This window comes from Podarcis cretensis, assembly GCF_951804945.1.
Source record: "Podarcis cretensis genome assembly, chromosome: 3".
Lineage (NCBI taxonomy): Eukaryota > Metazoa > Chordata > Lepidosauria > Squamata > Lacertidae > Podarcis > Podarcis cretensis.
In genome coordinates, this window is record NC_137172.1 from 58,135,110 (window position 1) to 58,159,006 (window position 23,897).

The 23,897-nt window shown below is 39.8% G+C and overlaps 1 protein-coding gene and 2 long non-coding RNA genes across 17 annotated transcripts in view; 2 read left to right on the forward strand and 1 right to left on the reverse strand.

Annotated features, from left to right (window-relative positions):
• SYNE1 (spectrin repeat containing nuclear envelope protein 1) overlaps window positions 1–13,962 on the forward strand; it is a 296,053-nt gene extending 282,091 nt beyond the window's left edge. For 12 of the 14 annotated variants that reach the window (XM_079971464.1, XM_079971451.1, XM_079971457.1 and 9 more), the window contains 4 exons: window positions 191–403; window positions 1,302–1,394; window positions 4,971–5,029; window positions 12,911–13,962. In XM_079971464.1, coding sequence (XP_079827590.1) covers window positions 191–403; window positions 1,302–1,394; window positions 4,971–5,029; window positions 12,911–13,160 — 615 coding nt within the window. In that variant the 3' untranslated portion in view covers window positions 13,161–13,962. The remainder of the gene's footprint in view (window positions 1–190; window positions 404–1,301; window positions 1,395–4,970; window positions 5,030–12,910) is intronic. The other 2 variants (XM_079971452.1, XM_079971453.1) reach the window with 1 other exon arrangement.
• Window positions 4,013–17,361, reverse strand: LOC307213575. 2 transcript variants are annotated; one of them, XR_013837575.1, is made up of 4 exons: window positions 17,065–17,361; window positions 15,911–15,991; window positions 4,551–4,561; window positions 4,013–4,105 (listed from the first exon to the last, which is right to left on the reverse strand). It is a non-coding gene; the product is annotated as an uncharacterized lncRNA (long non-coding RNA). The 2 variants fall into 2 exon arrangements; XR_013837576.1 differs by lacking the exons at window positions 4,013–4,105; window positions 4,551–4,561 and adding an exon at window positions 4,989–5,119.
• LOC307213589 lies at window positions 6,711–12,589 on the forward strand. Its single transcript, XR_013837595.1, has 2 exons — window positions 6,711–11,499; window positions 11,809–12,589. It is a non-coding gene; the product is annotated as an uncharacterized lncRNA (long non-coding RNA).
• Window positions 17,362–23,897: the final 6,536 nt, after the last annotated feature.

Sequence of the window (23,897 nt, forward strand, 5' to 3'; positions counted from 1 at the left end):
AGAATAAAATGCCAATCATTTCCCCTCTCTTTTGAATTTGGATATCTCTTTTTTATTTGCAACAGCAAGTGTATGGTAGTTTAGCTTTATTGGTCCCTGTTCCTGAGTTTTAAGATCAGAAAAAATATTTGAATTACATTTTGACTCATTCAAAGCAACAAATTGCATCTGATTGCCCCCTTCCTGACAGCAAATAAGGCGCGAACTGCTAGAATCTCAGCTGAAGGTGGCATCTCTTCAAGACATGTCCTGCCAACTGCTAGTCAATGCTGAAGGCAAGGATTGTCTAGAAGCCAAAGAGAAGGTCCATGTGATTGGAAACAGACTCAAAATGCTCCTTAAAGAAGTTTCACATCACATTAAGGAGCTGGAGAAAATCCTAGATGTTTCAAGCAGTCAGCTGGTAAGTCATTCTGCCACGGCAAATCTACTAGTCATTGTGGCTGTTCACTGCTAGGTTGCTTCCAGACAGATGTTTATTGTGACATCATTCATGCAAGTTTTTTGCAGTGCACACATAGCATTGTTGGCATCAAAATGCATAGATCACACACACCCCTTTAATCTAAAGTTACTGTTTCTGGGGGGAATCCAGTTAGTTAAAAAGCAAAAGCCAAAACCTTGTTGCCAATGCAATATATTAGTGGTCCATCTGCAAATTACACCAGCCCTTTGTTTTTTGATAGGGGACAGAATGTATTTTCCATCTCAAATACGTATTCGTTAAAAGTATATTTTGCTGCTCTGCTACGATCCAAATCTGACAATCTTTTGCAAAATACTGTATATTTTTTTAAAAATATAGCCACACTTCCAGCCTGTAGCTGACAAATGAATAAAAATACTATACACCTGCCTCAGTACTGAAAGGGTGATTTGAATACTTTCCATTGCAAGTAGTCCCTCTGTTATTCCCCCTTACTAAAAAAATATACCACAGTGCACAAATAATATGATGAGTTTTCAGTCTGTCTAGTGTATATCTCTGTGTAGGAAAAAAAATCTGCAATTCAAGTGGGAATTTTTATTGTGTACACACCACCTATTACTTAAAAAAACCACACACCACACACATTAAAGAGCAACTGTTTTCTCGGGCTTGACTTGGCCAGAAATAACAGTTCCCAGCCCAAGGCAAGGTAGAATACTTGTATGCTTGTCTTCACAAACTGTGTTGCATAACCTGTAGCAACTTCGTTTCAAATTGCGAGCAGTTGGTCTGCATTTTTTGTCCTTTTTTGTGAACCAAGTTTATATATAGTGTTTTCTCCCTTCTAATCTCCACTGATTCTGAACCTTAGGATCTGTCCTCCTGGTCATCCGCTGATGAGCTGGACACTTCAGGATCCCTCAGTCCAGTATCGGGAAGGAGTACTCCAAGCAGACAGAGAACGGTAATGTCCCACCAGATACCTTCTGCTAGCTCTTGGGTAGAAGCTCCAGGTAGCTGTAGCCAGGTGACAGGTCCACACCATCTTCCTCCTCCTCATAGGCAAGAAAAAGGCACCAACCCAGAAGAGCTCTCCCTCCAACAAAACACTGCCTCCCTAAACTTTGCTGCATCTCCTTCCCTGCATGAAATCAGGATTATAAAATGCTATATATAGTAAAACCAGGACTCAAAGTGTGGTAGGTGCCTCACGACATGTTAGTCAATCAATCAAATATTTTTATTGTATATAGTCAAAGGCGTTTACAATGGACAACAGAGAATAAAAGGAAACTTTCATCTAAAATTATACACGTAACCTGTAGTAGTTTACAACATAAAAAGAAATTTACAACATTAAGACTTAAGATTGGAGTACATTCACATAGCTAGAACAAAGCTTCTTGGCTGCCAGCGCAAATTTGGCTACCTGGTGTGTAATATATAGATGTTTATCTGCTAGGAGTTCAACTGTCACTTCCTGTGTGGATCAACCTGGAAGCCAATTAAGAATTGGCGATAGAATTTTTCCTCTGGGTGTTGTATACAGGGGGCAAGTCAGCAGGTAGTGTGTGATGTCCTCTACCTGATTGCATCCATGTATACATTTGCAATCCGTATGGGAAATTCCCCAGTACAGTGGTACCTCCAGTTCTGAACGGGATCTGTTCCAGAGGCCTGGCCATATCCCGAAAATTCCATAACCGGAGGACTGCTTCTGCGCGCGCACACACCGCCGCAGAGTGCTTCTGTGCATGTGCGAGCAGCAAGCCCACTTAGGGGTTTGCCGCAGCCATAACCCAAAGATTCCATAACCTGAAGGTTACGCAACATGAGGTATGACTGTATTTCCCCTCTAAAAATGCTGAGGGCATCTGTTGAAATCTGTTCTACAAACGCCCTGCGTAGTTGTGGCAAGGTCAGAGTCTCAAGCTAAGTCTTGAGTGATTTGCCTTAATTTGGGGGGTTCTAAGTAGAGTAGCGAGCTGCAATGATGGATGCTTTGTCTTGGTTGGCATCCTGATCAAAAATCCAATTTCTAAGGTCACCCGATGAATACCATAACATTGTAGGACCACTTACAAAACACAACACAGACGCTGCTAAGCTATCACTATTAGTGATAAGATAATATTGTAGGGAAGTCCCAGGGATTCAAGAAAACAATTTTATATTCATAAAATTCACCATACACATGTTCAGGGTGGAATTGCTCTTCTTGAGTGGGGAAAATGAGCAGCTTTGTCTTCCTTGTCCTTTGCAATGAAGGTCAAAGGGTGAGATCCATCATAGTTCAATTGATAATCAGCTCATGAACCAGGATTTCTCCTTGCTCTCTTCCTCCCTGAATCTCCCTGAAGACCCCCAAAATCTGCTCGAGTAAGAGGGTCAGGAACACTTTAGAGCAGATTTTGGGGGGCACACAGGGGGCTGGAGAAGGTAGAAACCAGAATTTACATTGGATTTTATGCAAGTGGGCAGATACCACTGGGTGTCACCCAAAAGCCCGACCAAAATTATTCCAACTGTTGCTCTTTGTTTTGTGGTGGTGTTGGCAATGCAATGAAAACTTGTTTCTTCGGTATGCTGCTGATTTCTTAGCAAACAGAGAAAGCAAGTTGTTTTTTCCAATACAACACACTTCCTGGCTTGCTGAAGGAGTAAAAGCAATACTATTCCAGGCATGCATATGCCAAAGTTTTGTGTGAATAATAATTTGTTTTCTTTTATTCCTGATACTACCCACCACACACGCCCTTCCACCTACTTGCATTTTCCTTTTGTGCCACTGGAATATAGTACAAAGCCAGTCTGTGAGCCACATAATGTACTACTCTTCACTTTGAGTCCTGTAGGGAACTTGGTTTTCATTCTTTTTGTTCGTTTTAATTTAAGTATTATTCAGCTTTCCTTAGCTTTTAGAAAACTATCAATTTTCATTTGCTCTCTTATAAAAAAAATCTGAGTTCTGTCTTTATGAACCTTACGGCCTCTTAAAATTGATTTAATACATTCACTAGTTTCGTTTAGATCCTAGTTTGAGAATGTAAAGGAACACTGGCTTTTCAAGGGGAAGATACACAAAAATCATGGCAGTTTTGTTTCCTGGGTCATTACTTTCATTTTTATCTTTCAACATTTCTAAAAAATAAGTTCTATATATCATGGTTAGCTTATGGATATGAGTAGAAATAGCAGCTTATCGTAGCAAGTAGACATTCACTAAACCATGGTTAGAAATGCAACATACACAATTTCAATGCCTTAAATCTGTATTTGTCACTTCAAACAGCACTGTTTGGTTGATTGATACACTTTTTTTTCTTTTTATCATCACCTTCTCTGGTGTACAGTATGATACAGGGGATTTCTCTAAGGTATATCTTTAAAATTAGCTTTAACTTTTTCAAATAGAAAAGAAAATTTGAGATATTTTTTGTAAAGCCTGGATTTATATTCCAAATACATAATCTTCACCAAAACAAATTTGAACTAATAAAAAATATAATAGGGTTGGAGCCAGAGCTGCATTCAGTGGAATTCTACTAGCACTGGAGGAAGTGGACGGTGCAGTGATTTTCTCCAGTTCTTCCTCCCTTCACAGACTCCATTGTCCCCTGTAAAGTTGTCACAGAGAGCTGAGGTGCCTCCACTTCCATTCACACAGAGACAGGTCTGGATCCAACCCATATACCTTTCTATTGCTGCTATAATGATTAACTAACAACACATAAGAAGAGACTAAGACTGCGGGGAGGGTCTACACTTTATTACAATCACGTAGAGGTCAGCTGAAATGATTTCCCTGTGAGTTTCTGCAGCCAAAGACATTGCAAGGACCACAGGGCATACCATGCAGTTTGCCCACATCACATATCTCACCTTCACACTACTGCCAGTAACTCTTTGAAATTATTGCTGGTAGTATAGAGTATAGTATAGTATATATAGTATAGAGTATAGAGTATAGAGTATAGTATATCTGATGTAGCTGATTTGCGCTGCGTGTTGTGCTAGTAGCAACATCTACATGACTGGGTTAACTTTCGACTGTCCCAAAATGTATTAACAATGAAAAGCCAAATGATGTTAGTGTGATACTGAAAGCAGAGTTACTGACTCTAAAGATAACTGAGGCAAAACAAGGAAACATTTTCTTAAAATAATAATTACTATTATTAAAAACAGAATATATTTTTGAAGCATCAGCAAACAAAAGTGTAACTTTTGAATAGATATGAATTAATACAGCAAATTGCTTGAGGCATTTAACCGTAAGTTTCTTTTTTTAATACACTGCACTTTCTTTGTATTGTTTTATTGACTACAGTGTCATTTTAAGTTCATGTTGTACGTTCAGATTCATATTCAACTAGGAGCACAAAAGAAAAGCCAGTTTCCTTGATTCATGGAAATTAGTAACTTCATTTGATTTTGTGTTTCCTTTGCTGCACTTTTTAATTTGTTTTTCATCAGTAGCTTGCCTTTATTTGCCTGGACTGAACATTCTTCTTTCTTTACCCCTGTTCATTGCAAACAGCCACGAGGCAAATGTAATGTCTCACAGCCTGGACCCTCTGTCAGCAGTCCACACAGCAGGTACCTTATTCTCCTGGTTTCTGCACTCTGATCTAGAACTTCAAGAGGATGATGGAAACTGTCCATGATATGTAACTGTGCACATTTAATCTGATGAAAAAAGACATCAAGCAGTTTAAGTGTAGGCTTTCTCCTACAAGTATCAAATTACACTAAGACAAAATATTGCACTACAAGCACTCAATAGTATTCTGCTTTTGCTTCCAATGAACTTCAACCTACATTTAAATTATTTAGATGCCTTTGATTAAATGGATGTATGTATTGCATCCATCATTTTGCCACTAAGAAACTACTGGCAGATCTATGCTTAGGTCCATGGCAAAGACTTTTATCATCCTCTTTGTTTCTAGATGTTAAGTTATGGCAGGTATTAGACCAATACAGTATATCAGAATTCACAAAACCCGCAAATCTGAAAATGAAAAAAATCCTCTTAAGATTTGCCTCCTTTATTTTCAAGTTTGTAAAGTTTTGTTCAGTTTGCGGGTTTTCATATTTAATGACTCCAGGCACAATCCAAAACCTGAGATAACGCTGAAAATGAAGATTTGGCAGCAGCACATCTTTTTTTCTCCACTGTGAGACAACTTCCTTGCAGATGCAATATACTAACCTTAGTAAGGTGCTTGCAGACACAGGGCATTATGAGAGCAGCACACCCCCTCTTTGTGCGCCAGCACTTGAGAGTAGAGTTAACAGCTGTAGCTTCCAGCTTTCACCTTGTGTCCAGCAACCTGTCTTCTCTGCAGCTAACAGTGCTTCTGCATTCTGTCATTGTCAGTGTGATATATTTGTGTATCTATAGATATATACATGTGTGTGTGTCTGTGTGTGACCTTTTTACCAATCAACAATTCACTCTACCTTCTTGCCCCTTCCTTCTTTGTCTGGCCTGAAATAGAGCTCCAGAAAATGCACATTTATATTCTACGTCCCTGTCCAATGTTGACATCTGTTGTTGTTTTTAATAACAGGAACATGACAATGCAGATAGAGATTGAGAGAGATACAGAAATGAACATACCCTGAAAATGTAGCTCACACCAACAACAGTACTACTGTCTGCCATCCCTTGCAGTGAAACCCACTAAAAGTTAGAAAGGCTTGGGTCCCATTGATATCAATGGAGCTAAAATGTGCACCTAAATGTCATGTTCCAATTCATTTCAGTGGGGATGGCATGCCTAGCATTTCCTGGATTGTACCTTATTTTATTTGGACCCCTTGAATCTAAAAGTATGGGAAGCATGCAACAGAAATACATTTTATACAATAAATCAGCCAGTCAAACAAGCATAGAATAAATCAATCACAAGATAAATCAAGGGCACTCAACACTGGGTGATCATTCCTTCGCAAACCACATTTTTCTCAGCAAAACGCCATTGTGAAATGAATAGGAGGGGAGAAGGAATGCTAATGCTAATCCACTATCCGCTTCTTGCCACATGTCATTTATAGTCCCTTAAAGTTTTACACCCATGCACAGCTTGTGCCTTTTGAATTGTGACAAGCATCAAGTGACTGAAAGAGGAAATGTATTCAGTGCTCCACAAAAAGTGCCCATCCACTTTGCAGTGTCAAAATCAATTGGTTGAAACTCAAAAATATATTAGAGGAAGGTATTCTGGAAAACTACTTGGTTGCTTTATGGAGCCCAGAACAATACAAAATAATCTAATACAAAATAACTCTAAATTCCATCTATATAAAAGAAAAAGAGAAAAAAAGGGGGAGGGGGAAGACTTCATCATTAAAGCAAAAATGTGTTGGTAGCTTTGATTAAAACAAAACAAAAATATGTCTCTGGGCTTTTTGGCTATTCCAATTTTACCCACCCTCATATCTTGGTCTTGCCCTCATAAACAAAAATGAATTCAAATCCCAGAGGTCATGTGACACATGAAGTAGAACACATTTCAGAGTTTTCCAAAATTTTGCTTAAATGCATAAAATATCTGGAACTACCTCTTAGTTGCCTGTTGTTATTTTTTGTCAAGAAAGAAACTTAAGGAAAAACTATTTGTTTCCAATCCGTATGAGACAGGACCTTGTTTTTCACACAAAGGAGGGAAAGACTGCTTACTGAACAAAGCATTGCTTTTTCTGACCAGTCTGTGAAATGAAGTTGCATTTGGGAAGATTGTACCGGTAGGGCTTGCTGTGTACAACAACTTCCCTCTTCCCTCTTCCTCCACACACACACATGCACACGCCTCCTTTTTAGAACGTTCTGCATTGAAAGAGCCGGCCACTGGCTCAGCATGCGCTTCACCACCACTTTGCAGCTTTAGAGCCTGCCTATGTTCTAACTGTGGCATCTATGCATCTTTCTCCAGCACTGTTTATTAACACATCTCTTAGCAGAACAACACAATAGACAATTTGTCATTCAGTCAAGCACAGAATACAAATGAGTTTTCTACTGAATAAGGAAGTTAATCAAGCATGGAAGCCAGACAGGTTGCAGTTGATGTGTAATGTGGTTTTGACTGATAAAGAAGTACAAGCTGTCACTGTGTTCTTTTAATAATCTGGCCTGCCTCTGATCTGAGTACCTTGTGTTTGATCTTGCACTGGATCAGCAATCCTTGGGAGACTAGACACATAAAAGGAGACCAAGGTATTTAACCCGTAGAATTTTGCTGTTGCAAATTTAAAAGAGCAGTAGTTTTAAATGCAAACTCGTCTGGAAGAAGCTGCATCAGACCAAAGGACAGGTACTGTCAAACTACGCATTACCTACGGTTCAGCCCTTCCTATGGACCCTGGCTTTCTCACATTGGTGTGTTTTGGGTGGTGCAAAACACCTATGTTGGCAGGGAACAATGCATATACCGTGGTACCTCGGGTTAAGAACTTAATTCGTTCTGGAGGTCCATTCTTAACCTGAAACTGTTCTTAACCTTGAGGTACCACTTTAGCTAATGTTGCCTCCTGCTGCCGCCGCGCGGTTTCTGTTCTCATCCTGAAGCAAAGTTCTTAACCCGAGGTACTATTTCTGGGTTAGCGGAGTCTGTAACCTGAAGCGTCTGTAACCCAAGGTACCATTGTATGTGGTGCAGCAATAAAATTGCTAGCACATTTGCATAGCTCAGCAGGGTCTGATATAGCTTACTAGAACTTCAGGTTAAACAGCACTTAGATGCTGCTTTATGCCATAGATAGATAGATAGAGTTATCTACTCCAGGACATTGGGTTTTATCAAGATAAAATCAAAATAAACAAATGAAATGTTGCATAAAGGAATGGATATTTCCCCCCATGCCATCAGTAATTAGCACAAAAATACCCCAATGATATATATCAATATCCAAAACTATTCATGAGACTTGGTATTGCCAGCAGTGGCAGATGGAGCTGCACACATATTCAGAGATTTTTCCTGCCATAGCCAACAGTTGAGAGACCTTTTCAAGCAGAGCTGTATCACTGGATTGCAGCCATAGGCTTGAGTCAATATAGATATTTTATGAGATAAAAATGTTAGAGATTAGAGTAATTGTGTCCTTTTCTCCGAAGTGTTTACCCTATAGGATCCCTAAAAGGTCTTGGCGCCAGTGATTCAGTCTGTAGTCTCAGAACCCATTAATCAAGTGCTACATTCTTCTACCTCACTTTTCATTCCCAATAATAATCCAGACTTGAAGATTCGTCTTGGCTTTCACAGGAAGCAAGGCAGTGGGTATATGAGCAGAACAAATGTTTTGTGATCAGAAATCATTTTTATGCACAATTGTTAGTTGCAGCTTTGTCCATGACTCCAAATGCCCTCGTTCAGCCATGTGCAACATGTGTCTCAATCTACTTCAGATGAAGAAACTACGAATGAGACCTTAGTGATAGGCAAAATCAGTGCAGCTATTACAAGTGATGATTGATTTTAAAAACCTTTATAAAGTGTCAGATCAAGTGTTACTCCTACTGAACTGCACAATAATATTGCATATCTAATGAGTGAATGCAACATTTTGCAAAAAAGAAAAAGAAAGAAATTTAATACACAGCTTTGGTAGATTACAAATATATGCAATTAACAAAGGTGTTCCAGGGTAGGTGCTGCATGAATATGAAGCTGCCTTATACGGAGTCTGACTTATCCCCAAAGGCTTGTTTTGATCTCAATAGACTCACCTCTGCCAGCCCTATGATTTCAGTAACCACAGCTCAATAATTATTAATGAACCCATTAGTGTATAAATTCTTCTGGTTACATATAAAAATATGCTAAAAATTGGCCTTTCAAAATTTGTTCCCTAGAAACTGGAAATATATGACCATCATTTTGATGCCTCTCTTACAGCATTAAAAAAACCTAGGATGTGCATAATGGTGCTCTCTTCCTGATAATTCTGGAGCACTCTTAGTAATTACAGTATTTCAGACATATAATTCCTTGTCCTTTGTATATGGATGTAAATTGTACATTGTTATAATGGATGTGTATGCTTCTCTTATAAAAATATGCATGGGGTAGTATGGGGTAGAGGGCCTCCCTGCCCCCCCCCCTTTGAACTAATGTGTGTAGTAAAGTAACTATTATCTTAAAGGCAGCTTTAGCAACAGTGTTTTTGTGGTGCATTAGAATCTGGCATGAGCTGATTTGTTTGTGGTGTTGGGATTTGAGCTATATGATGGGGTCCACTTCCAGATGAAGTGTATAATGAGCAATCATCCTGATTTGTTTTCTCAAAATTTATGTGGAAGGTATATGGCATCACCACTGGTGCACTTTCCATTGTAATTTCCCAACACTTTTCTTGCTGCAAGAAGTCCAGGCGTGTGTGTTTGTTGTTGCCGAAAGCAACATTTGTTGTGCAGGAGCACCAATTAGCCATTGGTATTTATCACAAAGTGCCCACTTCACAATGGGTTATGAAGGTGCCAACCATATGGCCCCGGGGTCACATACTGACATCTACCCATATATGTGACAGTTCCATGGAAAAGTGCAACAACCCAGAAGTGTTCTCAAGTGTCTTGGAGCTTTACAGCTCTATTAATAAGTCTATGAAAAACATAAACGCCAGACAGTTTGTCAAGGGCTTTGTAAATCTCTGACCACATGAAATAAAGAAACAACATAAATAATTAATAGTGTCTAAATATCTAGGCTGTGTACAGAACAAAAAGGCAAACATGCCCTGCCCAGGTTTTATAATCTAATATACACAACAACAAAAAACTATAAAATGATTGAACAAAAAGGCTAGCTTAAACAAGTTGGTGACAGTCATTAAAAAAAGGAGAGAGTTAACCAAGTGTAATCTGGCTATGAATCCCATAAATAAGATCAAAGGCTTTCAGGTGCTTTTAAGTATCTTGCCAGACCCTGCACCCACAAAATGTGTTCCAGACAGGTAGGGGCCCTTCAGAACAGCATGGAAGTTAATTCGGGGATTGTATTTCAACCACTATACCTAGAACAGGAACCCTGAAAACCAATATGTTATCCAAAAGAGAGAAATAGACAGTGCTTTAAATAAAGCAATATCAAAAGCTGAATACAAATTAAGAGTAAGAACAAAAAGAAAGAAGATTAAGGAAAGCAAAGTAGTTTCTATTGCATGATAGATCAGGAAACAAAAGTTAAAATAACAAAAAGAGGGGAAATAGAGTCAGATAATTTCTAAAAATCTAAGAGCACACCATCAAGCAGTTTAGAAACAAATGTAAAAAGAGAAACAAAATAATAAGTAGCTGAACTAGATGAATTGGAGAGGTCTATTTAAAAAAAATTACTGGAAAAGGTGATACAAATTTAAATTCAGATGAAAAAAGGCCAGTAGCTGAAGAAAGACCAATGTTTTAATCATATGCCATGCTTATTTTTGGGTAGGCTTATGAAGTTTGTTGAATTAAGACTCAGAAAGGAACTTTGAACATTTATAAACCCTGCCTCAAGGGAGAAACAAGCTTTATAAGCTCCAAAATGCAGTCCCAACCTAAATTAAGTTTTATCTAAAAAGTGTCAACAGGATTTTCAGCCTATGTAAAAATGGCTTGCATTTTTAATAACCTTTTTATTTTGCCCTTTCCCCAAGTGTCTTGGGTTGGCAAACATGGGTTCTACTGTTTTGTCCTCTCAAATTTATGCAATTTTAACCCTTATAGATACATTAGGCTAAGAGATCAGGTCAGACCCAAAATTCCTGCATTGCAGGGGTTGGACTAGATGACACTCTGGGTCCCTTCCAACTATACAATTCTTTGAGTCTCATCACTACAGCAGAATCTGAACCCAGTTCTCTCCACTCTGCATCCTGAACAAATGCAGGGGCCACATCAACAGGATATACCAGCCTTATCACAACCACAGAGAGGTAGGAGGAAAAATTGTTTTGGAATGGACTTAACTTTCCCCCCCAAGAAATATTTCGTATTGCCTTCTTTTATAGACAAGGCTTAAGGGCAGCAGAATGCCAAGTGGTTCAAGAATTTAAGCATTTTGGAAGATGGTGTTATTGTTCGATGCTGGGGGGAAGGATAGAATGCAGATGGTAATTCCACATACAGTGCAGTTTTTTGGCTAGTGGGAGAATCAGAATTGTGCTTCCTGATCTCAATTCCTCACTGCACCTTTATACTGTTGGAGGTGATGTCTGTACATGGAGTCTGTTCTATTATTGCACAATCAGAGCTATGATAGGTTATATGTGCATGCCTGTCCCAAATGCCACCTCCAGTATGTAGACACTGGGCCAGCAGGCACAATCCTGGACACATACAGTGCACATAAGGCTGCGGAGTAAGTAAAAGCCATGTGAGAAAATAGTCACAGTTAAAGGCTGTGCAGCCTAAGATGGCAGTTGGGCAGCACTACCTGTTCCCTTTGTCTATACCTAAGCCCATTAACTCCTCAAGCTGGCATTGTCAGATGCTCGAAGGCTGGGTCTAATTGAACTTTAATATAGAATGCTCTGATGCTGTTAAATGTGCCATATCGTTTTGATGCATTCATAATAGAAGGCTGCATACTTAATAACAGACTAAGCAGCTTTCCATCCTAGTTTCAGTGATGTGCCTGTAAATAATCTGCCACCTTTTGTTTTTGATCTTGGACCTCTTGTCAGCTCTCTCATCTCAAACAGTTAATCATTTATTAGCTTTGAACATTCAGGTCTCCATTAGTCAACTAAAAGTAGCCAACAGAACTTCCTGGTTTACTTGAGGATTTTGAAGGGTGGGAAGATATGTGCCCATAATTTGTCCAGTGGCAACAAAAGACTTTCTCCCCACCCCTACCCTCATCATCCTTGCAATGTTAACAACTGGAGATACAGTTGCTTTGATTAATCACAAGGCAGAAGGGTGGATATTATTTCCTGGCTGAAATAAAAAGAATCCTTGTTAGGACAAGCAACAGTCTTTCTGTTAATTTGTACTGCATTCTTTTTTCCAGGGTAGTAAATTATACTCAAAGAGGAATGGTACATCTGAAGTTCCACATTTGCTTTTAATTGCTGATTCAGTGCAAAATGAGCTACACTGTACTGTGCAATCTAAAATCCTTCTAATTGGATATTGGCATACTTACTGTGATCCTGACATTGGGGGGGGGGGAATACTTGGGCTACACTCCTTAAGAAATATTGTTGATCAGTAGCATGGATCGTGACTGATATACCTGATGGGTGACTGATGTAGTGGTGTTACATTTGGGAGAGAGGGTAGCATACTACTTTAAATAGTTATGTATGGGATTTCTAATACCCAAGTACTCTTTTTGAGTAACTAGAAAACGTCCACTTTAATGTAAAATGCATTTGGAATCTCTAAATCATGAAAGTCTCGTGGATATTTCAGGCAGCATCTTGGCCTGGGTGTCATTTCACAGTAATGCATTGGTTTATTTCTGTATTGGATTGTCTCTTTAGGTGCACAAGAGATGGCTTAGATTCCTCCCATTCTGAGGTTCAGCCAGTTCGGAGGCAGCGGCAGCAGCAATGCTTCTTCCTCAGGGTCCTCCGAGCCGCTCTCCCACTTCAGCTCCTCTTGCTGTTCTTAATTGGTCTCGCCTGCCTGGTGCCAATGACGGAGGAAGACTATAGCTGCGCCCTCTCCAATAACTTTGCACGCTCCTTTCACCCCATGCTAAGGTATACTAATGGCCCGCCACCTTTATGAAGCAGCTGGAAAGACGACAGAGAAGCTTGTATCAAATGCAGGTACATCCACTGCAGAGTAGTTCTCCTGTGACCTCCTTGGACACAAAAACAAGTCAACTTGGCACTAAGTTAAATATGTATCAGTACCAAAATGAGTCATGCACTATGTGAGTAGCATTGTTTAAAACTCACATCTCTGGCACTGAAAAAGCTATGAAATAAGTGATAGAATATTTTTCCTTTTTTGCCAATATTCTGGACTTCTCAGTCACTTTTATAATTTGGGCCAGTGCCCTGTACTATGCATAGTCAAGGACTTCAGTCTGAAAGAAGATATTTCCCATGTGCGGCTCATAAAGATCTATTACTCAAACTTTCATTATCTGCATTATTGGTATTTTACAAGTATACACACACTCATAGAATCATTAAAAACCAAACTCTGCTAAAGAGATTCTAGAGACTATTGTAACATAAATTTTAAGGAGATTGCAAGGCCATGTATTATTTCCCCATTTTTTGTGGGGTTTTGGGTGGAGCATGATGTTCTAACCTTCGCTTTGGATGCACAAGCTGTAAATCAGAACAGCACTTTTTATAGTTAAAAAAAGTAATGGATGTAATAAATAAATCATGGAAGGCTTTATGAACAAAAATCATGAATGTTAAGTATTAAAAAAGAAACATATTTATGTATGTACAGTTTGCTAAAACTAGTTTTGTTGTATTGATTTCTTGTTATAGAAAACCATGAAATTTTTGTCTATGTGCTTTTTAAAAATTATTTTGGAGCAATATATAAGCAAAATGTCAAGGCCAAATTTCTCAGTCTCTTTCTCTCACTCTCACTATATTATGCACGCATGCACACACACACACACACACACACACACCCAAATACATTATTAAGGCCATGGGAATCTATTTAGAAATATACAGGGCAAGCACAGTTATGAATAGTTTTCCAGATATTCTGGTCTATAGGAAAAGTGTTGAATTAAAAGAATGGTCTAATTCATAAGGGCTATCTACATGAGGAAATACTTTCACAATTGTGTGATGCTCACTATATATCTATATAATTTAAGCATCTAAAATGGACTATTAAATTGCAGAGCCAATTTCCTGGCAAGAACTACTTGCCTCTCCTCCCAGTGGGTGGGGGCAGGGGATTGGGCGCCCGTTTCCGTGCGGCTGAAGGGGGGGGGCTAATTTCCTTCCCCAATGGTTGTGTCTGCTTCTAATGGCCCGTCTGTGATTCCAGCCAAACACAGTTTGTCGGGGGCGGGGAGCGTTGTTGAGGCTTCAGGGTAGACTCAACTTTCTTGGAGAGAAAGTTCCACATTCAGGGTGCTGTCATTGAATGTCTCAGAATATCATCATTGACTGGATATAGAGCAGGGTCTCCCCTGCTGACCTCAGAGCATATCAGTAAGTACCAAAGGATGTGCTCCTTTAAGTAGGTCATTTAAGGCTTTGTACATCAGTATCAATGTCTTGAATTGGACATAGTAGCTCATTGGCAGACTGTCGTCAAGGTTAGCCCCATATAGACTGCATTGCAGCAATTCAGGCTATTAGAGTAAGGATTACAGTCATACTGAATGACCTAGCCAGAGCTAGGCATAGGCACTCCTTTTCACTGAGGCCCCCTAAGCCTCTTGTGGCAACTTTGCGTCTAGGAGAACCCCCAAGCTACATACCTGTTCCTACATGGCTGCTTTGATGCCTTACCCAGACCTGAAGTCAGACATAGATAGATCTAGATAAAACATTCCATCCAATAACATTTGCAGTTCCTTAGCCATCACTTTTTCAACTTGCCCAAGAAAGGGACATTAGCAACACGGCAATGGTTGATAATACCTGTTTACAGGGGTGGCCTCTTCAGGAGGAGGTTGCACCACCACTGCTTTCAAGATTGATCTATGCTGAAGATGGGCTTGACAGTCATTCCCTAGGACAGGCTGTGAATTGTTGTGCTCAACAAAGCTAGAAATCTCCAACATATTTCTTTGCTCCTCGCCAAAGAATTATCAATGCTGTGTGGGAAGCCATGAAGGAATAAAACTGATCTATCCCTCAGAGTGTGATTAGAGCTGAACTTTTTACAGCCAGACAATATTAAGACTTCATACTAGAAGGAAGTCTGCAGTGCACTTGGTAAAGTTTAAGGCAAACTCTATTTCAGCTTCTGTTCAGTTTTCTCTATAGCTTCTTTCACACTCATGGTAATAGAATTACATTCATCTTCTGCTGTTCCTGGCCTATGACTCTCCAGTCGGCCACAAGCCACAATTTGCATACACTTGTACATGTCTATTGGCATTAATCAGCCAAAACTGGAATTCAGATTATATGAGGAGAACTTACTCTTTCATGGGAAGTTGTTGTGGGAGGCAAAGGGAAATATGTAGATGAATATGCAGTTGTATATTTATTCAGATATTGCTCTCTAGTAGAGCCAAGGCATAGGCTTACACACTAATTTATAGCTCTGCAGAGCTATAATCATTCTCTCCTTTCAACAAAAGGGAAATCGTATGCACAGCTGGTTAAACTGTTGACAAAAACACCTCTGTTTTCATGACACATAGTTCATGTCAGGCATTTTTGTTCTTTGTAGACTTTTGAGGAATGTTAAAAGATGGGCACCAGTTCCTCCCCACACATACATTAAGAGTGCATGAAGTGCATGAAGCAGAGTCATAGGGCTGTGTGGCTTAGCCACCCCTTTACCCATAATGTCAAGAAGCAGTGTGCACTTACCAATGTATTTGTGTAGCACTCCTCCACTCAAGGGGGGGGGGAATTTGACCCAATCAGTGTCTCTCCTCCTATGGAAGAGCCCTAAAGAAACATAGAGGTAGGGGGGAAGTATAAGATCAGGAAAGTACATAAACAACACAGTAACAAAGCAACATGAAGCCTTGTGGGGGCCCAAATATGACTAGGGGTGGGGTGTGCGTCCACCAGGCGGAGGGTGAAAGTACTTCTGCAGACAAGGTTGTCCGCTCTGAAATTATTTACCATATATAAGGGCAGACAGTCTTTCAGGTATCCTGGTCCCAAGTTGTTCTGGGCTTTACATGTTAACTACAAGGCCTTTTACATGAAAACTAATTGGCAGCATGGGACATGCCTAGGATCAAGGCAAAGATCTGTGGATCTGGCAGCAAGGAGATTATAACAAGTAATTTAATGAAGATTTTGCAATCTCCAACCATAAATCTTGAGGGTGGGCCAGCAACACTTCCTTGCATGTGTGCTAGCTCCCTTGCATAGCAGAGTGGTGATCACAGTTGCATTTTCATCATCTAGTCTTTGCATATATTGTAAGGGTAACTTTTTCTGCAGGCAGTCTGTTGTAAGGGTATAGACTCCTCACATTATAGGTGCTGGATTATCCTAGCAATGCATGAGAGGTGTGTGGCCTGGCAAACACAGATGTGATAAAAGGATTGGATCCAGGGAGCATGAGCCCAGTCTCCCCCCTTCCTGCAATTATAACCTTGTGGGAGAAAATGCCAGAATAGGCTTGTTAACATATCTAAATCTATCAAGATACAAAGGTGTTTGGGGGAAGAGGTTAAAAGAAAACCAGCACCATATAAATTCATATTTCTCTCCTAAAATGTTTTACCGGTAGTGTAAACAACTGTTCTACTGAAATGTGCGGCCTGTGATTTTACACACACATTGAGCATACAGGTTATTTCCAAAACTATAGGTAAACCAGGGAAATGGTAATGGCACAGCTGTGATAGCAATAACGCAATGGGGCGGGGGGAGGTAGCTGTGGTTAGAGTCACAAACAGAAAAATGCTGAAAGGATAGGCTGGTTTCTGTTTAGTTTATCCCAAAATATCCCTGCAAGTTTTAAACTTCCTTAAGTCCCTCACCACCAAATTCTGCCCTCTCACCAAGCAAAAACGTGTGCTGCTCCTTTGGCTTCCTGCTTGTATGTGATCACTTCCTCTCTCAGTGTTGTTTTGAGGTGGTGGAGTGGAGCTGCAGCTGGAAGGCAAACTCAATTGCTTCCCTTCATTGCCACCTGCCATGGTTTTCCTCCTCTGTGTAGCTTGCAATATTTACTGTGGAGTTCAGGAGCCCAGCAAAGCATAGAAGATGCTAGAAGGTGAGCACACAAATAAACAGCCTGCAAGGAAACAAAGGTGGAAGAAACTGGGCAGTGATTTTTGAAGAAGTGCTTCTCCCTGAGGTACGTAATTTCTGCTTTTCAGTTGTTTAGAGCACTGTGGTCAGGGTGAAGCGTCATTTCCCTGCTTGGAATGAGCAGATACTTACAGTATTTGAAAATGTGGTTGATTAACATAATTTGATATTATACTAAGGATTCTTAGGCCTCACTCATAATGGTGAATAATACTTCCAATTAATACAACAAGCTGAAATTTAGCTCACAAGTTCCACAAGTTACCCTGGTGACCAGAACGATTATGAAAAAGGGAGCCTTGTATGTTTCTGCTTGTATGTTGCCAAACGTGTTTCTTCAAAAGGTGAGGAAATTTCCTCACAGCCCAGGAAGCTGAAATTTGAAGCACCTGTAGGCCAAGACACCTGGGATTACTTTAAAAAAAAAGCCTGAACAAAAAAATGTGTCTATATACCTGCCTCAAAAAATGGCACATGAAGTGAAACTTCAACAGGAATCAGCTAATAGTTAGAAAACTGTACATACAGCCCCCCCCCCCCCAATTACTCGAAGTCTGAGGGGGGAGTCATTCTTAACCAAATAGTTAACATTTACAGGGCAGAATAGCCACAGGTGGGATAATGTTGGGTTGTGGTAGTTCCATTGCCCTGTCACACACCTGCGTGTCAGCAGCTAGAAATGTGCTATCTATGCTTGCAGAGTGCAGGCTGAATTTACAATGTGCATGAGGATATGGAACAAGTCTCAGCTGAGGTCAGTCAAACAGGCAATTGACAAAAGCACCATTTTGCCATTGTCTCCTGCTTGACATTTGGGGATAAACTTGGGAAATACATTGGAGCTCTGAGTCCTAAACTTCAGTTTTGGGGGCAGGGCCAGTAACAGAGGAAAGGAGAAAAGGAAATTGGGGAGTGAAGTAGGTGTATATGTGTATTGGGGCAGGTGGTGGTGGTGGGGTTATCCCTTGTTAATTTTTTGCAAGGCTGGTGGATATAAGCTGAATAGTTGCAGAGTCTACAGGAGCACAGGGAAGATAATTAGAATATGCTAATTCATCCCAGCCCTTCAATTGTACTCAGTAAATTTATCTTTATAGTATCCACTTAATTTCCAGCATTGTTGTGATTGTGTGTTTCGCTTAATTTATATTTTACTAAATTTCCTGAGAGTTGCATCCAAAATGTCAACATTTTAGTAGCATTTAATGCTGCAGTAGATAATGCTTGCCATGTGTTGAATTTAAATAAGAAGAAAGGAAAGAAACCGATGAGAGAGCCCACAGCTTAGTGGTTGAGTACTGTATATGCTTTGCATGGAAAATGGTTCAGATTTACTCCGTTTAAAAAGGGTCAACACAGCAAGACTAGGAAAAAACCCAGAGATCTTGAAAAGCTCATGCTAGTCAGTGTTAGCTACTTCTAGGCAGAACCAGCTCAGTGTTAAAGCACCTGCTTTCTATGCAGGACATATGTTCAATCCTTGGCACTTCCAGATAAGACAAAAAATGAAGGTTCAAAGCTTTATTCTTAGAAATCAATATTACACAGTTGGGACTTTTCCTTCTGAAATGTCCTAGAAACAGGTGGCTGGAGAGTGTAGTGAATGTATAACTTTCCTTAGCACACTAACCCTATTTCATGGGGTACAAAGGATGGGGTACACACACACACACACACACACACACACACACACACACCTACACCTACTCCCCTGCCAAAGACTGGAACTGTGACAAGTAAAAATGGGGGGGGGGGGGAGAGAGAGAGAGAGAGATATGAATGCTGCAGACACATGTCCTTGGATTTCTGTTGTTTAAGTCTTCCCTGAATTGTAATCCATTTTTGTGAATTGTAATCCTTTTCCCAATTGGTCGTCTTAGTCTTCTTAGTTGCTCTAGACCAGGCATGGCCAAACTCGGCCCTCCATATGTTTTTGGGACTACAACTCCATCCCTAGCTAACAGGACCAGTGGTCATGGATGATGGCAATTGTAGTCCCAAAACATCTGGAGGGCCGAGTTTGGCCATGCCTTCTCTAGACCTTCTCTGCAATTGGTTTCTCTGCCTCGGCTTCTACCTCCAAATTGCCTTTTCCCAATTGGCACTGGGGCAGAACTGCCTTTATATACACATGGAATAGTGAAGCATAGTCCTATCCTACAAGATCTAGAATGCAATTGGTTGTGAATACAGCATAGTCAAAAACCAAGTTTGTCTCACCATTGTCCTCTTCACATGCATGGGAATAGCCTCAGTTTTGTGTAGGTCCAAAGTTTGTAGCATAGTAAAGAGCAAAAGCGCATATTGGTGGCACTGCTCATCTGTTAGGCCAAACCTATTTCTTATCTACTCCTGTAAGCAAAATCCATTCACACACAAACAAACGCCTCTGGAATGTTGTTTCCAAGCAACTACTAAAGCTTATCTGTTGTTCTTGAGAAGTTGCTAAAACTTCAAGGCTGCTTCATGCAAAAGTTAAACTTCTAACTGGATCGCAGCTTCAATAATAATAACACAGCTTCAATAATAATGAAAGAATAGAATATAGTAAAGAGATTTGATACATGTTTTATAAAGCATAATATGTGAATATCATAAGCTTAAATTTCTCTTAAGCTTAAATTTCTCTAATAAACATTAATATACTAGGTTTCCAAATATAGAAGCTGGACCTAATGCTTTGGGCTTATTGTGGTTGACAGTTTACTGAAATAATATCTGAAGATACAGGATGCATTTTAATTGTAACACTAGAGAGGGGCCTTATCTTCTGGGGAGGTTCTCACTATGCTGCAGAAAATTCACTGAGCAGAGTACTACCACTGTCAGTGTACCCACTAGTAGTATAATTCAGCATGAATGCCTGAAAGTAAATAGCTCACCCATCTGTAATAAGACACATACCCACATAATTTTAATTCCTACAATAAAAGAGTAATAATCACCCAGGTGAAAATTTATGTCATCTTCAATATTTGAAATATATACATAGGAAAATACCCTGCAAATTACTTATATGGAATATATACTTTTTTTAAAAAACCAATGTAGACATAGTCTGAAATATTTTGAAAGAAGGACAAGTAGAAACTACTCAAATCCATCAAAAGCAACTCAGTTCAGACCATGGTTGTTGTCTTATCAGATTATTTCATTATTAAAAGTTGGAGCAATTAATTTAATTTACCTGGATGTTGGTAAACTGTTGACTCTGTCTTGAAAGAACTTGTTTTTGAGCTATTAAAACAGGAGAATTATGATGCTCATAAATGTCATGTCTGTCTTCTGCTTGGTATCAGTCATATGTACAATCTCAAGTGGCACTCAGAGCCTGCTCCTCTATGAAACTGAATACAATATGCTCATGCCAGAATCTTGTTCACTCTCCGAATTAACCAAACAAATCACACCGTCATATACTACGGAAGTCACAGGCAGTTATTGCTCAATCTCTGGTGGCAGAATGCCACTTCATTCTCTGAGAAGTTGGATGCTGATCTCATGGGTTGTGTATCTGGTTGGTATACCTGAATTTCATTTGATATTGACTCTGTGTCTTATAAAAATGATTTACTGAGCTTATGAAACTGAAAGGCAGTGAGAATATATGATGGGCACCATTCAGTGTTGTATATCAGTACTACACAAGTGCCACAACATGCCATGCATGCTCACCACTGCTGTTGCAATGGCCCAAGTGTTATCCAGGATTGGGGACCAGAAGCTTCCCTAAGTCCTGATCAAGAAAGAACCTGAATGTGCAGCACAATTCTGTATATTTTTACTTAGAAGTAAATCCCACTGGCTTTGATGGGGCTTGCTGCCAGCTAAGTGTGTATTAGGATTGCAGCTCTGGTCTGAGTACTGTGTGTGATCAGGCCAGATACTTAACTTACCTGAGCTGTGTCCACTCTAGGGCATTAATGTGTATGCCGGTCATTGTTTCCAGGTGCACAATTGTGTGCACCTTCAGGTGCAAATGAGCACTTTCAGTTTAATGCTTCTGAAATCGTTTTCAGTGTTTCCTGGCCACACTGGTGGGTGGTGCTTGGCAGGTTGTATTTGTGCTGTGTGTTCTTGCCTTTCCCCTCGATTAGTATTTCCCTGCCCCTCCCTAAGCTCCAGAAACCTGAGATCCCTGGACTTCCGGGTTGGCGCCTCCAGCAATGGCTGAATTCCTCTGATCGGGAGGAATTTGCTTTGTGGAAATTAGGGTCTGGCCGCCACAGTGAAGGTGGGGACCCACCAAAAATCACATGCGGGAGAAGCCTGTGAATGTGGGATTCGGCTGGCAGCTTTTGCGCCTCACCTACTCACGGGGAAACCCGGTTTCGGGGATCCGGAGCGATGTGGGGTGAGTGGCGCGGTGCTTCGAATTGACTGCTTCTTTCACAGAGTGAAGCCGCATAGCTGTTGTCGGAGAGCGCTGACTTTTTCCTGTGGACAATTTGATCTTAAAACAACTACCTGTGAGTAGAACGGAAAATTGGATTTTTAAACATCTTAATTTGGCACCGAAACGGGGAGGTTTAAAACAGGAAGTCCGCCTTCCCCTTTTGTAAATAGACTGAAGCAAAGAGGCTGCAAGCTAAAGTCTTGGAAAGTCTTCTGTAAAGGATTAAACCTCCATTGGTTAAAATCATTAACCCCCCCCCCTTGGAAGCAGGAGAAGAGGGGGAAAATTTTGGATTGTGTAAGCCTGCAGGAGAGAGAGCGAAGAAAGATAAATTACCACTGCTTCGAACCTGGAAACGGGCTGCTAGTAAGATTGACGTTTTGGGAAAGTTCATTACTGTGAATAAAACGTATGTGGACAGATAGCTAAATAAGAGAAATATATTGTTTCCATTGTTTCCTTCTGCCTTTAAAAAGGAGTAAAAGTAACCGAAAATTGAAACTAATTTTGTTGCTTGAACTGTGTTTAAAAGGATTGATACAAATAGAAATTGTTTCCCTCTAGAGGGAGCCTTTGAAACTGTTACAGGAGTGGAGCTGGGGGGATTACCAGCTGCAGAGATAAAAAACGGTGAGAACCAGGGATTCACCTTGGATTGGTAAGAATGTCGACAGAAGAAGCCTTAGTGATTGCATTATGCAAGATAAGTGCTTCATTGGAACAGCTTCATAAGAAGACGGATGTGATGACTATCAAAATTGACAATTTGGGACAAAAAGTGACTGATTTGGGACAAAAAGTGAACATCTATACAGAAACTATTCAGGAATTGTTTCAGGAATCTACTTTGACATGGCAAATTGTTGAGAAGGCAAGGGAGAAAGTTGTTGTTGAACCTAAAGTAATACAAGTGGAGAGAGTCCCAGTCTTACAGAGGCAATTTGATGAATATAAGTTGTTGCCTTCTATGACTGAATTTAGAGAAAGTCAGATTTTGAGGATTGGAACCCTGCTTGGATTTGAGAAGAAAAGTTGGATAGATTCCCTCATGCAGGGATGTACTGATCTTTGGGATTTGGACTTGGGCCAGGAGGAGATTGGAGTTGTGGGGACTTTCAGTTTTGGAGGGATTTTGAAACACGTCCTGAAACATCTTTTGGACTATAGTGCTAACTACAGAGATTCGGCTGATCTGTCGAGAAGGAATAAAAACATTGCTGGGTTGGAGCCTCCCCGAGATCTACTCCTCGGCATCAAAGGAAGGAAATTAAGAACAAGATAAACAGAAGACAAAGTAAAGTGCATGTATAAATATGAAGAAGACATGCAGAAGGGACTTGGAAAAGAGTTAAGAGCCTCGGACAGAAGATCACCAGGTTGATGGACCATATGGAATAGACGGAAAGGACTGGCAGAATCCGAGACCAGGGAGAAGAGACGGTGGAAGAAGATTGGAAAAAGTTTAAAGTTTATTTATAGAAATATTGTAAAATTAATGAGTGTTAGAAAAATGTTGGAATTAAATTATATGGCTTTAGTAGAAATGTTATAAGGAGTTAAGTATAAATAAGTATTATGGTATTAATGGAAGATAAGGTTAAAATAAGTTAAGATAATTATATGACAGAAAATAGAGAAAGAGGGAAAGGAATTGCTGAAATAATTAATAGAAGTGGAATACAAAAAGGGAGGTGAGAGGAGGTCGATGAAACGAGGGAATGAAAGATAGGGCATTGAAACGGTATGATGTATGTTTTTTTGTTTTTTATGTTTAGTTTAATGTGTTAATGTTGTGTTGTGCATTGTTTATATATTGTATTGTATTGTATTGTATTTCTTTTGCCTTTTTTTCTTTTTTCTTTTCTTCTTTTTTTTGTAAGGTTTAAAAGTAATAAATATTATTTTTTAAAAAACAAACAAACAGAAACCTGAGATCCCCAGGGGGCATGCATGCGGGTATTTGCATGGGCATGCACACTTTTTAAAAAAAATATTTTTTAAGTACAAGTTTCTCAACAGCAACTTTTGAACCAAAGAGCAGTCAACATCAATGATAAATGTGTGTGTTACTCCAAGCCAGGAAACATGAAGCCCATTATGGGTAATGTAGGTAGTTCCTTTATGCTAAAATATATCACAAAACAACAAGTAAAAAGAGAATTGGCACTGTTTGAACACACAATT